This window comes from Macrobrachium rosenbergii, chromosome 44 (genome assembly GCF_040412425.1).
Source record: "Macrobrachium rosenbergii isolate ZJJX-2024 chromosome 44, ASM4041242v1, whole genome shotgun sequence".
Taxonomy (NCBI): Eukaryota; Metazoa; Arthropoda; class Malacostraca; order Decapoda; family Palaemonidae; genus Macrobrachium; species Macrobrachium rosenbergii.
In genome coordinates, this window is record NC_089784.1 from 10,558,004 (window position 1) to 10,573,003 (window position 15,000).

The window sequence follows — 15,000 nt, forward strand, 5'->3', positions numbered from 1 at the left end:
GCTAATACCTATGATCATATTTTTCTTCCACCAAATTACTCTTTTGTACTGTGGATAGTCGTTGGACAGATGTATACTGTGTATATACACAAACACGCGTGCAAGGACACACACACACATATATATAATATATATATATATATATATATATATATATATATATATATATATATATATATATATATATATATATATATATATATATATATATATATATATATATATATATATATATATAATATAAAACATATGCCATTTTCTGTACGTCTGAATTATTTGAACATAAAGTATATGGCACTAATTAATGACAATTTAAAACACTCAAACAAATTAGTGTGTGCATTCATGTACTGGGTCATTAATGTATTGTACGACAACATCCTCCCTCCCACGTAAGGAAGCCTCCCCATAACAATAAAGCTTCATGCGGATCGTAACCGAAGACAAAAAGGCGACGCTGTCTCAGGAACTTCCAAAACGGAGACAAAAAAGAGAGAGAAAAAAAAGCCCGCATTTCCCCTTCCCTTCTGGGAGGTCCTGCCGGGAACATAACATTATCAGTTGTCTGTACACTGTTCAAACTTAGTAGGCCGTCAAAGGAAAAGGGAAATCTTTATCTCCCCCGTCACTGAACTGAAAAGAAAAATGACAAGTAAAAAATGAACCCAAATTTTTCTGGCGCAATCGAGTTTTCTGTACAGCTATAATGCTGTATGAAACCCTCAGCCGCGGACCATTAAACTTTCAGCCACGGCCCGGTGGTGGCTTGTGTTGTTGGCACCTACAGCGGTGCCAGACGCATGATCAATGCTAATTTTAATCTTAAATAAAATAAAAACTACTGAGGCTAGAGAGATGCACTGGTATGCTTGACGACTGGAGGGTGGATGGTCAACATAGCAATTTACAGCCCTCTAGACTCAGTAATTTTTAAGATCTGAGGGCGGAAAGAAAAAGTGCGGACGGACAGACAAATAACCCTCTCAATTGTTTTCTTTTACAGAAAACTAATAACTAACAAGGTACTGCGTTAGTTAAAAGTTTCTATTTGATCTATAACTAAATATTCAAAGTAAAAAACAACGTTACGGGTGACGGAAAATAAGGCTATTAGCGTTGTCGAACAGCTGGATTTGTGTTTTGATGTGGTGTGATCGTGAGAGAACGTTCGAAGATTTGTCAGCGAAAGGAGTATATTACTCCTTAGGAGGAGGAGGAGGAGGAGGAGGAGGAGGAGGAGGAGGAGGAGGAGGCAAGGGAAGAGGGCCGACAAAAGGGTCACCAATAGTAGTGGAAAGGGTGTTAAAACCCAAGACGCCCGAAACTGCGTACCAGATAGCAGTGTGGTGAAATGAAATTGGATGGGAGAGGGGAGAGTGGAGAGGGGAGAGGGGAGGGGGGGAGGGGGCTTGACGTGAGACTGTTGAGCCTCCCCTGTGAGCTTGTGTGGGCTGAGAGAATATTCAGCCCTTGCAATGAAAATATGATTCTTGTTAAGATCAGCCTCTGTAACCTCTTGGTATTATAAGCGCACTATTACAGAACTAACTGGAAAACGAAACCAGCTACTTTTCGAAATAAAAAAATTTGCTGGAGGAACTTTGATCAATAATTACTTCTGATTAAATAATACCCTTTGTGTGATTCGAGGAAAATAAGTCACTAATACTTTTCTCCACGAACACAAGACCACACCCACCCGACCACCTACAGACACACACGCCAATATATATATATATATATATATATATATATATATATATATATATATATATATATATATATATATATATATAAATTCATAAAATCATGTACATATAGTTATATATACATATATATATAATATACATATATTATACATTATGCAACAAATATATATAGATGAAAATTACACATTTTTGTATATGATCGTGTTTCCAACAATCTAAATTCACGTGTATTAATAACACGTGTGTCACCATAAAGCACGTATATGCGTTTCCTGTCGAAGAAAAATAACGTAATTTTCATGCTTATACCGAATAACTAACAGAAAGAAAACTTACTCATAACACCTTGTTAAATGACCAAAAAGGAACTGGAAACATACAACGTAGACGACTTTAAACTGGTCCGATCCAGTCCGTCAGGACCGGAAACACCATATCTAATCATAAACTAAGACTGCTTAAATATAGGTGTACTTACTCTTGATAAAATACACTCATCAGACTAAAACACTGTCGTTGGTGACCAACACTTACCTAGAAAGAAAAGAAGAATAATAATTAGTACTTTGAAGATGCAGTTTCTCTCTCTCTCTATCTCTCTCTCTCTCTCTCTCTCTCTCTCTCTCTCTCTCTCTCTCACGTGTATATGGAAACCAGTCAAGATTTTTACAAACATACATACACCACCTAAAAACTGTAAATAGTTTTGCAATGTAATTTTACCCTGTTAAATGTAATTTTACCCTGTTAAATAACAAAATGCAAGTGCTATAGGTTTGTTTCACGTATTATTACATTTCGCTGCAGAGAGAGAGAGAGAGAGAGAGAGAGAGAGAGAGAGAGAGAGAGAGAGAGAGAGAGAGAGAGAGAGAGAGAGCTAAATGCCAGCCACAGACTTTCAAATTATTTAGAGAAGCCAAGAAGGTTTAAGTAAAGAATCTGATTTTGTACAAAGGCACTTGAATGTAAATATTTGATTACAAAAAGGGTAGGTTTACACAGGTGCTGGATTTAAGGGGAGCAGAATTACAGAGCGTTATCTGCGTTTACTTATGTATGTATGTGTGTACAGTATATGTGCATTTCTATTTAAAAAGACAGAAATGCATTTTCACAAACTCACTGGTAAACACTTGCTCGGAAGGAATTATTAATGATGGTAAAAACTACACTTATCAATACACATGAATTAACACATATACGCTTAAACGTGTTTTTCAGTCTAATTAATTGCTAATGACACCTGGTATAATCAACATTTGCATGAAATGACAAATTTCATATAGATAAGATATAGCTGCGTACGCTCATGAAGATCAACACATTTTCATGCATCATTTATTTTTATATTTATAAATCACGATTTTTCTTTCAACATAAACATTCATTCCTACATTATGACCCCGGTTACATGGAAACTTAGCAACTGTAAAAGAAAAATTTGAGTTAAATCCACCATAAAGTGTTATTTTAACTAATGGGAAATATACACAGAATTACTGAAAATACTGGGTTCAGTCTCATTTTAGAATTTCTACGCGCGTGTTATCGTAATGAACGAAAATAAATCACAAACCCTTCACTCAACGGACAGTAGCGATTGTGTGCGTATCATAATGAGCTGATACCCGAAAAAATACTGCGAGCATATTCTACGCTGCAGTAATATGTGCAACATCATTAAATTACTTATTCCCTGAGAGAGAGAGAGAGAGAGAGAGAGAGAGAGAGAGAGAGAGAGACCTTGGCTAGTGAGTAATTTACGATACTTTACAGATTATAAATAGAACAGAGAATAGAATGTAGAATGTGGGACAAAGGCCAAGTGCTGGGACCTATGAAGTCATTCAGCGCTGAAAGGGATATTGACATTAAAAAGTTTTGAAAGGTGTAGGAGGAGGACAACCTGGCAGATACATTATGGAACAATTGTTAGAGAGGGTGGAAAGTCGGATGAAAGACAGAAAATATGAACGGCGGTACAGTAAAAGGAGTGATTTACAGATTATAGGTTACCAAATTAAAATGGTTAGATTATAGTCCTTTAATTGGTCAAAGTACTGTAAGTAATCCAAATTCCAGAAAATTATAAATTTATTACATCTATAATTTTTACCATAATGAATGCGGCAGTGAACTTTTGCTGTTTTTTTCTTTTCAGCCATCTCTCTTACGGGGACGCGATAGAGGTACGTTAAAAAAAAAATGGGGATATCTGGCTTCGTGATTGTCTTGGTCACTAACGACGAACTTTATATACTGTATATATGTGTGTGTGTGTGTGTGTGTCTTCATGTATGTAAGGATGTATATGTGTAAACATAAGCGGGTCAAAAAGACAAAAAGAATGGGACGACTGACGTTCGTACACTCAGAAGTACTAATATGTGCATTATTGGGTTTAAATACCAGTGCAAACAGACTACCTTTTAAGTTACTCTAATGTAAATTTCAGCAGTACATTTTTTATGTTATTACACACCCAAAGACTTCACTTTTCGCACGATTTCGAAACACCAACCAAAAAATAAGTCTAAAACTATTTGCTGTATGAATATTGCTGTCCCTTGTTAATCTCAGTAGTTGGAGTCATGGCTCGTATCTCATCATACACATGTCGCTTAATGATATTGTTCCTCGGACTAGCGAAGGCTTCCCTACCTCACGCTGCCTGACACACGCAACTCACTGCAATCGGAGACGGAAGTCATGTCATTCCATATCGCAGTTCATCACGAAAGCAAGTCCATTCGGAAAACAATAGCGAATGTTCTGTCCGTGACTTGCATGCTAAAAAGGCTAATGAATTTGAAAAAATTGACTTTAAAGGTATACTATGCAGGCATCACATTCCTCACCGCGGGAGTTAAATCAAAACGATAAAACCACAGCTGAAAGGAAAATTAGGAAGTAATGAAACTATTTTACAAAGATGAATAACAGCTTATCATACATTCTTCCCAAAACGAAGTGGAAAGCGGTTCTCAGTCGTGAAGTTGAAGCAAGAAACCCATAATCCTCGGAAACAAATCAAATTTTCCAAACAAGAAACTCATATCTTAGCAACTCACAACACCTCCGTCTAGAATACGCTTTGCATAGCAAATTTTACGGTATTATTTTCCAAAAGAAATGGATAACGTATTTATGGGAATTTTACTAAAAATTAAGGTAAGATTCAAGAATTCCTTCCTTGAAGAATATCACCCTTTGGAGAAAGGAACAAAAAAAATGGTCGCCAGAGAAACGAATACTTAGGATTAATATAACATCACTGTTTTGGCGATTATTTTTTTCCCACCCTTGTATTAATAGCTCCTCTCTCTCTCTCTCTCTCTCTCTCTCTCTCTCTCTCTCTCTCTCTCTCTCTCTCTCTCTCTCTCTTCCCACCATGATAACTCTGGAAGAATACTCTCTTTTTGGAATTGCACTGGTAGTGTGTTCCACTTACAATTTGAATAGTCAAAGTTCGTTTCCAGAACTGGACGACAGAAGATGATAAAGGGAGCTTTCCCAAAAACGACGTAGGGCATGTTAACCTTAATAGTAAGTTACGTACGTACATGCTTGTTGACTGTTTAATAATAATAATAATAATAATAATAATAATAATAATAATAATATCAAGTTATTATGATCAGCATCCCGTCAAAATATGTACCATCAAAACGCGAAGGCCTCGCCAGGGTAATCCTCACCCTACTTGGGTTAAATCACTCATTAGGAATTCTCTGTCTCCTCCTCCTAACAAGTCCTCACAATACTGACAAAAATCCCATCTCGGTTTTACTCACTGCCTTATCCTTTTTCAAGGTCCTAAAAAAGGCACGAGCTGCAGGGCCCCACCAATCAGACGGGCGATTCGTTTACTCACCACAAAGCTATGCTAATGGACCCTGACGGGCGATCCTTCTCAGAGACTTTTCCCTCATTACGTCTGTCACTTTGACACAAGAGAATGCCACATGACTCCCCAGCATCATAACAGCCGCCGAGGTTCTCGTAATTCTCCTCGATTTAGGGCAAACTTCAATGTGGGTCACCGTAGGAAGAATACCGACAGGTAGTGATTCAGGAAGAATGCCGTCAGGTAGTGATTCATGTGGACGGGCGGACGGTGAGTGTGTAATTCTAGATGTGAGTCCCTGGTTTTATGCTTTCTCGTCATGGTTTCAGTAACACTGTGAAGTATGACATAACTCACAACAATGTGTTCTGAGAAAAGAGGTCAACGCCGGTCTATAATCAGAACTGCGAAAATCGCAGCGACCTTCGCAGGTTAGAAATATCTATACAGTGTGCGGTTCAGTAAAAGAAGGCAATGCTGAATAATACATATTATAACTATATGGGACAGAACAGAGGTGATTTCGAGACCCTTACAAATATTATGGGACAGAACAGAGGTGATTTCGAGACCCTTACAAATATATGAGTTACGTTGATGATAAGATGCACCAACCTGGACAATTATCTATAACTACAAAATCTCTCTGGTGTCATTGCATGACACCATTACAGCAAAAGAATGTCTTCAACGCAGACTTCAAATGTAAACAAGCAGAATACGGAACGAGGCTTCTAAAGCCTCTGTTGCATCAAACAAAAGGTAGCAGGTATGTAGGTAGATATCAGGGGCGCACACCCACCCACCTACGCCCACCGCTCAAACAAACAACCCTGGGTAGAGCCGTCGGTGCAGCTATAAAACGAGTTCTTATCTCGTCCTTCTCATAAAAGAACGGAATCTGGCGTTGGTAATGGGGGTCGAGGGCACAGCAGACTCCTTGTTTGTCACGCTAACTCGCCCTGGCGTTTCCTTTTTGGTAAGTCTGTCCTTGCAAAAATATCAGATGTTCGATTTCCTTTGCCAGCTGGTATCTAAATTTCACTCGCACATGTTCGCACTTTATTTGATGTGGGTTTCTAGTCTTTTCCTAATTTAAAGGGAATGTTTCCTAATTTTCGTGCATTAAGGAATCTACGCACATAAGATCACTTTATATTTGAAGGAAAAATAGCACGGGAAATAAGAATATAAAACTGTAGAACGCCCGTTCCATTTCAGTTACTTGCATATCTGAATAAATGTCAGTTTAGGCTTTAGACAAAAAAAATAAAAATAAAAATATATATTTTCTTTCTTCCCTGGCAGGAAAATCATGCCACTGCGTTCCAGAACGCCTCACTTTTATTGTTATTAACGTCAATCAAAAGTAATCAATTTTCAACGGTTAAAGCGAGACAAACTAACATCCAGCAATTCTTCCTAATACGCAAGCGTACTTTGAACAAGGGAAACCAAACTTAGTCAGAATGAGAGAGAGAGAAATAATAATAACTGGTTAAGATTTGCAATGTTTGAGATGCGTGATTACATTTACTGATCAGGATTTGCAGTTGTGTTTAGAAGGGTAATTGGAAAAGCGATCAAATAAATAAAATACCTAAAAACGTGTTCATTATTGCACCTAGAAACCAAAATGACCTACGACAACCAAATATCTAAACGCAACCACCACCTAATATTTGAGAAAAAGGACAAAAACAAAATTCATTGCTTATAAAACCATACGGTTGCCAAGAATAGTATTATAGATGGCGACTGCGAATATATGGAAATATTCCTAAATTAAAGTGGTACGGAAAATGACAGTAATACTCCACTCTTTACACAAAGGGAAATTAAAGCTTAAACAAATACAGGAATGTAAGGTATAATTTCTCCTTTTTGATGATTAATAAATATCACTTATGAAATTAGAAATGGAACTGGATTTGAAGTCTGATAGCCTTTACCGGCTTATTTTTTATGCTTGCATAAATTATTTCAAGGCTCGTTTTTAAGGCTCTAAGTCTCGAAGTCTGGGGAATTATGCAGAATTTATCATTTTGCGTGAGCGAATATTTTATTTCACTTCTTTATTTACTTATTCATTTTTTTTTATTTTAAATATCGTGTTATTACACTTGGAGCGCGTTTAATACTACGCTGGTAGTTAGTTAATCTTCTATCCGATCAAGGAACCACGTGAAAAATCCGTACAGTGTGCCATCATGACGCAACACAATGACACCGTAGCCTTGCAACATCTCTGTACCCTGAAGAGCAGAGAGATTGTCATATTATCTGTGCTCATTCGTGCCAGAATCTCTCCATTGTTGAACTATAACGAGCACTGATTAAACATCGCACTGACTTTCACATATTTTCGATGCCATCGTGCAAACTATGTCCATTTACGAAAGCAATTAATATTTTTAAAAAATTGGCTGCAACCCTAGTTGGAAAAGCGGAATGCTACGAGCCTATGGGGCCCAAGTAAGAAAAGCAGCCCAGTGCGGAGAAAGAAACGGGTAATCAATGAATAAACTACAAAAAAAAAAAGGAAATCAAATGTCTTAAATAACCAAAAAAACATAATAAGATAAATACCAAACTATGAAGTGAGACTTATGTCACCCCGCACGACGAAAAAGCGTTTGCACCAAGCTTGAACTTCTGAAGTCCAAAGATAGTGCGAGGCAGTTCATAAAAACATCCTTTAAATCGAACACCACATCTACATATCGATCTTTGCACGGATCGATGTATTTTTGTGGCAGCTTGATTACTTTAGGTTTTATAATTTATATGGTTTAAGCCCTGTTGTGGGGATCAAGTAACCTTTGTCCTTAAACGATGACCTGTTCAAGAGATTTACACAGTTTTAGGTTCAGTTTGATTTGCTTGGCGATAAAAAAAAAAGGCAGACTTAATTATCTTTGACTGTGTGTCTTTTAAGCTTCTCTTCATTTATCTACGTTTTTATTAAAGTATATTTACTTACTGATATTTGTAATCGATTACTATAACCACTTATATATATTACAATTTGCATTTAATTACACATCCTGAAATAATTGTCGATTAATTTCTGTTCCTTTCTTGTTCTTCACTGATTTTTTTTTATTTCAATATATGGCTATTTTATTCTCCAGAAGTTTTTCTGCAAGTTTGTTGCTTGTTCCATGATAATTTAAGCTCTTGCGAATAATAATATGTCAAGGTATACCCTACATTATATTAGTAAAACACTGTAAATATTTTCACGTATCCATCAAAACACACACGCACCCACAAGCAAATACATACATACATATACATATACATATACATATATATATATATATATATATATATATATATATATATATATATATATATATATATGTATATATATATATATATATATATATATATATATACTATATATACATATATATATATATATATATATATATATATATATATATATATATATATATATATATATATATATATATATATATATATATATATATATATATATATATATATATATATATATATATATATATATATATATATATATATAATCTCATAAGATTCATCAATTAATAAGATGACATAGTCCAAAAACGTAAATATTTGAAAATTTCGGAGCCTGGGCTCTTCAACGTGCCAACACACAAGGTAAAATGTAAACAAACTTATTCTGATAAACAATAGATACCTCACGCCAAGGTCACGTAATATAAAACTATATGAGCGAAAAGAGACTATTAGCAAAAGAAGCTAAATCAGAATGGAGTACTGATGATGAATAAAATATCCCAAAAAGTAATACAACTATATGAATAAAGAAACTCCCCGCCCCGATGAATTTTCACAAGATAGAAAATGATCTCGGGGAAAATATCACGAAAGGAGATTTTAGACGCGAATAATTTGAGAAATGAGTATATCTGTGAATGATCCATGTCATTAAAGCTCATAATGAAGACTCATTCGGCGACATTGACCCAACAACTCAAGCGAAGATGAATTCCATATTAATCAATCACACTAGTGAACGCTCAAATTCTTCTTTTATATCAGTCGCGTGCAGCGGCTGAACAATTTGACGGATACAAGTCACAAAATGATGCCCGATGATAAACAGCAATAGCATATCTGTTGCCTAATATCATTAATAGATATCACAATTATAACAGAAAAATTCAAAACGATAAACGTAGATATAAGAAAGAGTTACAAAAATACATTATTGGTGTCTTAGACCACATACGATCGACGAACAAAGTTACGAAAAAGAAAATCCTCATTGAGAACTGGACAGCGAGAGAGAGAGAGAGAGAGAGAGAGAGAGAGAGAGAGAGAGAGAGAGAGAGAGAGAGAGAGAGAGAGAGAAATATGTCTACACGTTAACTTCAATGACACACCCCATTAAAATGATTAACACAGTACCACTGCGCTGACGTCAAATTTACGAGTTTCATTATTTGGCTTACTTTTTCTCAATGGTTTTTTCACGTATCCAGAAGCTACCAAAATTCATTAATAAAAATGACTGTCATCAGATGTGCTAGAAAGATTCATATTCAGGCATGTGATGTCTCAGTGAACGACGACAAGCGCACTTAAACGAACATCATTTGACATCCCAAAATTATTTACTGATGTCAAAGACATATCAAGAAATTAAAATAATAAAGTGTTAATAATACAAAGTAGATTTTGCAAAATCAAACTTTGTGTTAGTCAACATTTTTTAAAACAATCACATTTCTACATTACCAGTCACTTCAGCTCGTATTTCATGACTCTCAATCCAGGCGCATAATATTTCTATAGCTCCAGTGCCTGCTCTTGGCCTTAAATATTTTATATTTATTCATCCATAAAAGTAAATCCATTTACCTACATAGAAATATTTAAAAATTCCAATAAAACCACAGAATTACGTAATAGGACGGCTTTCATGTAAATACTATCATTCCATATGGTTTGAATACATCACTGATTAAAAGTTTAAAAGAACACAATTATGAAACAAAAAATTATATTTCACAACTGTTTATATTTCTCCCATAAGGGGGACATAGAAAATTTCCCAGAAAGTGTAATACTCGCAGTTGGCCAATGTCCTAATAAATCAATATATGTATACAGACATTAATAATTAATTCAACATATAATTATGGGAAAATATAATTTCACTGGCTAAAGGGCAGCTATTCATGGTGAATGTGGTCAAGTCTACTCCCTGCTTTTGATGACTAAGGCTCTGCATTTTCCGTCCTTTCTACTACATTCTAACGCACGCTCTGTATTCTCACAAAGTAAACATTATCTTTCCTCGTAATAATACCAACGGCGTTCCTGGGGGAACTCATATCAGCAGTGCTAACATTTTTCGAAAGCTAAAAATTCCAGCGACCTAGAAAGTAGAGGCGGCGATTCATCACACCGAAAGACTCAGGTTTACCTGTTTGATCTCTGTATCGTCGAACAAACAACCTCAATATTTGATACTCTGGGTAATCAGTAAATACCTCACATGGAACATCATATAAATTTCCTTTTATTCATTACTTATGCAATAGTTTCTTATTTTTATTTTCTTTCATTCTGTCAGCAGCCTCGTTGCTTGACCAATCATTAAGTATGAGCGTGAAAGCACACACGTCACTTTTTAAAGAGTTTTATTGTATTATGAAAAGATAGGAGGTAAATTTATAAGGTTTGTGCTTTATTTCGAACGATTTCAAGTAAATCTAATGTAAAATTTCAAAACCAAACAATGCGCAACAATAAAAAAACTATATATATATATATATATATATATATATATATATATATATATATATATATATATATATATATAATATACATATATATATATATATATATATATATATATATATATATATATATATATATATATATATATATATATATATGTATACACTAAAAGTGTTACATCATAGAGATACTACAGCACTTTTGTAATCCTTTATGGGATAAAAGACGAATCTTTTTGTTTCAGTTTTTAAAGTTTTCCATTTAAGCGCTATTCTTTACATTCGAACTAAGACCTGTTTTTACGTAAAAAGAAAACGGATTACTTACTGCGTATCCCTCTCTCTCAGAATAAAGTTCTTATTTTATATCTAGTCTAAAAGCAAATACCACTTTTTTTTAATTCACTAAAAATAACAGTAAAAGCCTGATATTAGGCTAAAAAAAAGTTCCCCTTTTTTATACATTTAAAACAATTTTTTTAATAGACCTTCCTTTTCAGAAATACCTGTATGTTCTTTTATTAAACATACGTACAATTCATTAGGCATGTTAACATTCAGACAAGTACGTTCGTACTTACATCTATACTCCTTTATATTAAAATTGACAAAAACCTGTTACTTGATCGTCTTCATAACTTCATAGTAAATTTTTCGTTACCCCAAGAAATTACGTTTATTTTTTTTTATTCAGTTGCGAATCTGGAGTCCTAAAAATATATCTTTTTCAACTTTTCTTATCTATGTAAGGAAGTTTTTCTATTTCTTCAGCTATAAAGGTGTATCTTAAGGCGTCAGCTCCCTATTCTAACAACCGGATTATCTCTCAATTCTCTACACCTGGAATTGATACCAATCTCAGTTTTTACTTCATCTGTATTTTGCGCCAATTATCAATTCTCACTATGCCTATATTTGACGTCAAATTTCCCTCAGAACTCATGCACTTTACTTGCAGAAACAAATTGTCAGCACTCATGGATTTTATAAAGTATATACTCCTTAATTTCACTACTACTGGATTGCATAAAGTCAAAGACCTACTCTTCTTACTTTTGCAAATCTAAGCACAATGGCACTATCCCCTGAACTCTTTAATCGTACCAAAGAAGTATGAGATTTACCACACTAAAGAACGATGTTATTTTAAAGTAATTACTCCATCCTAACACTCCCTCTATGTATTACCCCATTGTGAGCGTAAAATTGTATCTCTCTCTCTCTCTCTCTCTCTCTCTCTCTCTCTCTCTCTCTCTCTCTCTCTCTCTCTCTCTCTCTCTGTTGCCTGGACTTCGCACACATAAAAGCATAACTTTTTCTTCTGCAGTTTGGCTTTAGCTGCAAAATCCCAGAACCAATAAACACAGTTTTCGCTTACTACCTTTCTGTCTTTCACACAGCACAAAAAAATGGACCCTGCGTTTTCCTGCACACTTGGAGATATACACGCATACACAAATCTATATATATGCACTCACACATCTACACATACATAAATATTCATTACTTCCAGGATAATTATGCATTTATATGATACTTACACGACTGTCATCGCGGAATGTATATTTGCATATTTCACCCCCTACTGTGTCCTTTCCAGCAATTAGTGAATCCTTCTGATGAATTCCAATAAACAAAATCATTTTTTCGATTGCAGACACCAGTACTAAATCTAGAATGCCGTGACAGCAAGATGACAGTATTCCTGACACCAGTATCATATTGCAAGGGCAAAAAGTCTGGCCTGTTACCGGTTATAATGCAAGAAAACCTTGGCACAAACCTTGTGGTATAAATATCAAAAGTATTAAGTGAAGATGTGTGTTAGACATTGCTGTTGTCATCGTTGTTGTTTTAGCCATCACCATAACTTCCGATAGGGGGAAGAAACTTTTTTTTTTTTTTTTTTACTTTTTCATGCATATATTTTATTTCTTCGGCCTATACTTACAAAATACCCTACAAAATCACTGCAAAAGCCAATTACGAAAAAAAAGAAAAAATACATTTCGATATCTTCAGTTACATTGACTTCAACTCATTTCTGGTCATTTCGACCTTATTACTGTTATCCAGAGCTTGCTTTCGCCTTTATATGATGGTCACTAGACACAGCGCGGCACCTGACTATTCGCCCAACCTTCAACTGCAATAACAAAATGTGTCATTTTATGTGAACCCAACTGCGTATGCTTTGATATGAGATTTCCTAAGAGAGAAGTATCTGCACACGCATTTCATATTATGAAAATACTCCTCTCCACAAACATTTACATACATACATACATCCATATATATATATATATATATATATATATATATATATATATATATATATATATATATATAATGAATTTTTATCACATCACCGTGATTCATATACAAGCATTAAGCTACAAACGTCCTTTAATATCCAATTCGCTCTACCTCGGAATATAATATATTTTCATATATGTTACCGAAGGGAATTTTTTAGTTGATAATAAGTCCGTCGTCCCGTGGGCTCAACCAACGAAAGACAAGAACCCAGGACTACAGTGACGCCTTTTAACCCACACGGCCAACAAGTGAGGTATATATATATATATATATATATATATATATATATATATATATATATATATATATATATATATATATATATATATATATATACATAAATACACACATATATATATACATATATATACTGTTTATATACATACAATGTAAATAACCCTTTTTAAAGAGACAATTTACGCCTCTCCCAGGAAAGTTCATTACCACTACACCTCCAAATACGGTCAGCAACATAGCACATTCACCGACCAATCTGCAGATTGCATAAACTCTTTTCCGGGAAAAGCAAATCATGATCAGCAGCTATAAGGGAGCCATTACCCCGCTTCTGCAGATGTTCAGGATTTGGACTGCAGGATGGTGAAATTCCCTCGACCCCCCTCCCCAAACAAACTCTCATAGCCATTTTTATTCGGTTTTATCACCAAAACTAACGAAAGATAAACGAAAATGAGAATAAATTTATTTTCACATTACAGGTTGAGACTGAATGGTGTATCTTTGTCGGACTTGCATTTAAACGTTTGATGTCACAGTTTTAGTTTTCTGTAAAAGAAAACTATTGCGATGGCTATTTGTCTATCCGTCCGCACTTTTTCTGTCCGCCCTCAGATCTTAAAAACTACTGAGGCTAGAGGGCTGCAAACTGGTACGTTGCTCATCCACCCTCCAATCATCAAAAATACCACATTGCAGCCCTTTAGCCTCAGTAGTTTTTATTTTATTTAAGGTTAAATTTAGCCATGATCGTAAGTCTGGCACCGCTATAGGTGCCAACAACACAGGCACCATCGGGCCGTGGCTGAAAGTTTCATGGGCCGCGGCTGAGAGTTTCATGGGCCGTGGCTGATAGTTTCATAAAGCATTATACGCTGTACAGAAAACTCGATTGCGCCGAAGAAACTTCGGCGCATTTTTTACTTATTAAATGTTGCTTTTAATGTGATGGGTATGACCCAAAGGGTTGGAAATATGAATGAAACATAGATGTGGATCGTTTCTAGTAATGAAAATTAGATTACCAGTCAAGTCACTGATGGCTCAGACTGTCCGCTATGCCTTTAATGCTACGCTTAACTCATCACTAACTCACAACGAACTCTACCTTATATGTCGCTGTTCAAAA

At 35.1% G+C, this 15,000-nt stretch overlaps 1 protein-coding gene across 1 annotated transcript in view; it reads right to left on the reverse strand.

Moving 5' to 3' along the window:
• Positions 1–1,196: 1,196 nt before the first annotated feature.
• The window catches only part of LOC136829224 (RNA-binding protein MEX3D-like), a 261,260-nt gene continuing 247,456 nt past the window's right edge, over positions 1,197–15,000 (reverse strand). Inside the window, exon 3 of the mRNA XM_067087525.1 lies at positions 1,197–1,451. Coding sequence (XP_066943626.1) covers positions 1,197–1,451 — 255 coding nt within the window. The remainder of the gene's footprint in view (positions 1,452–15,000) is intronic.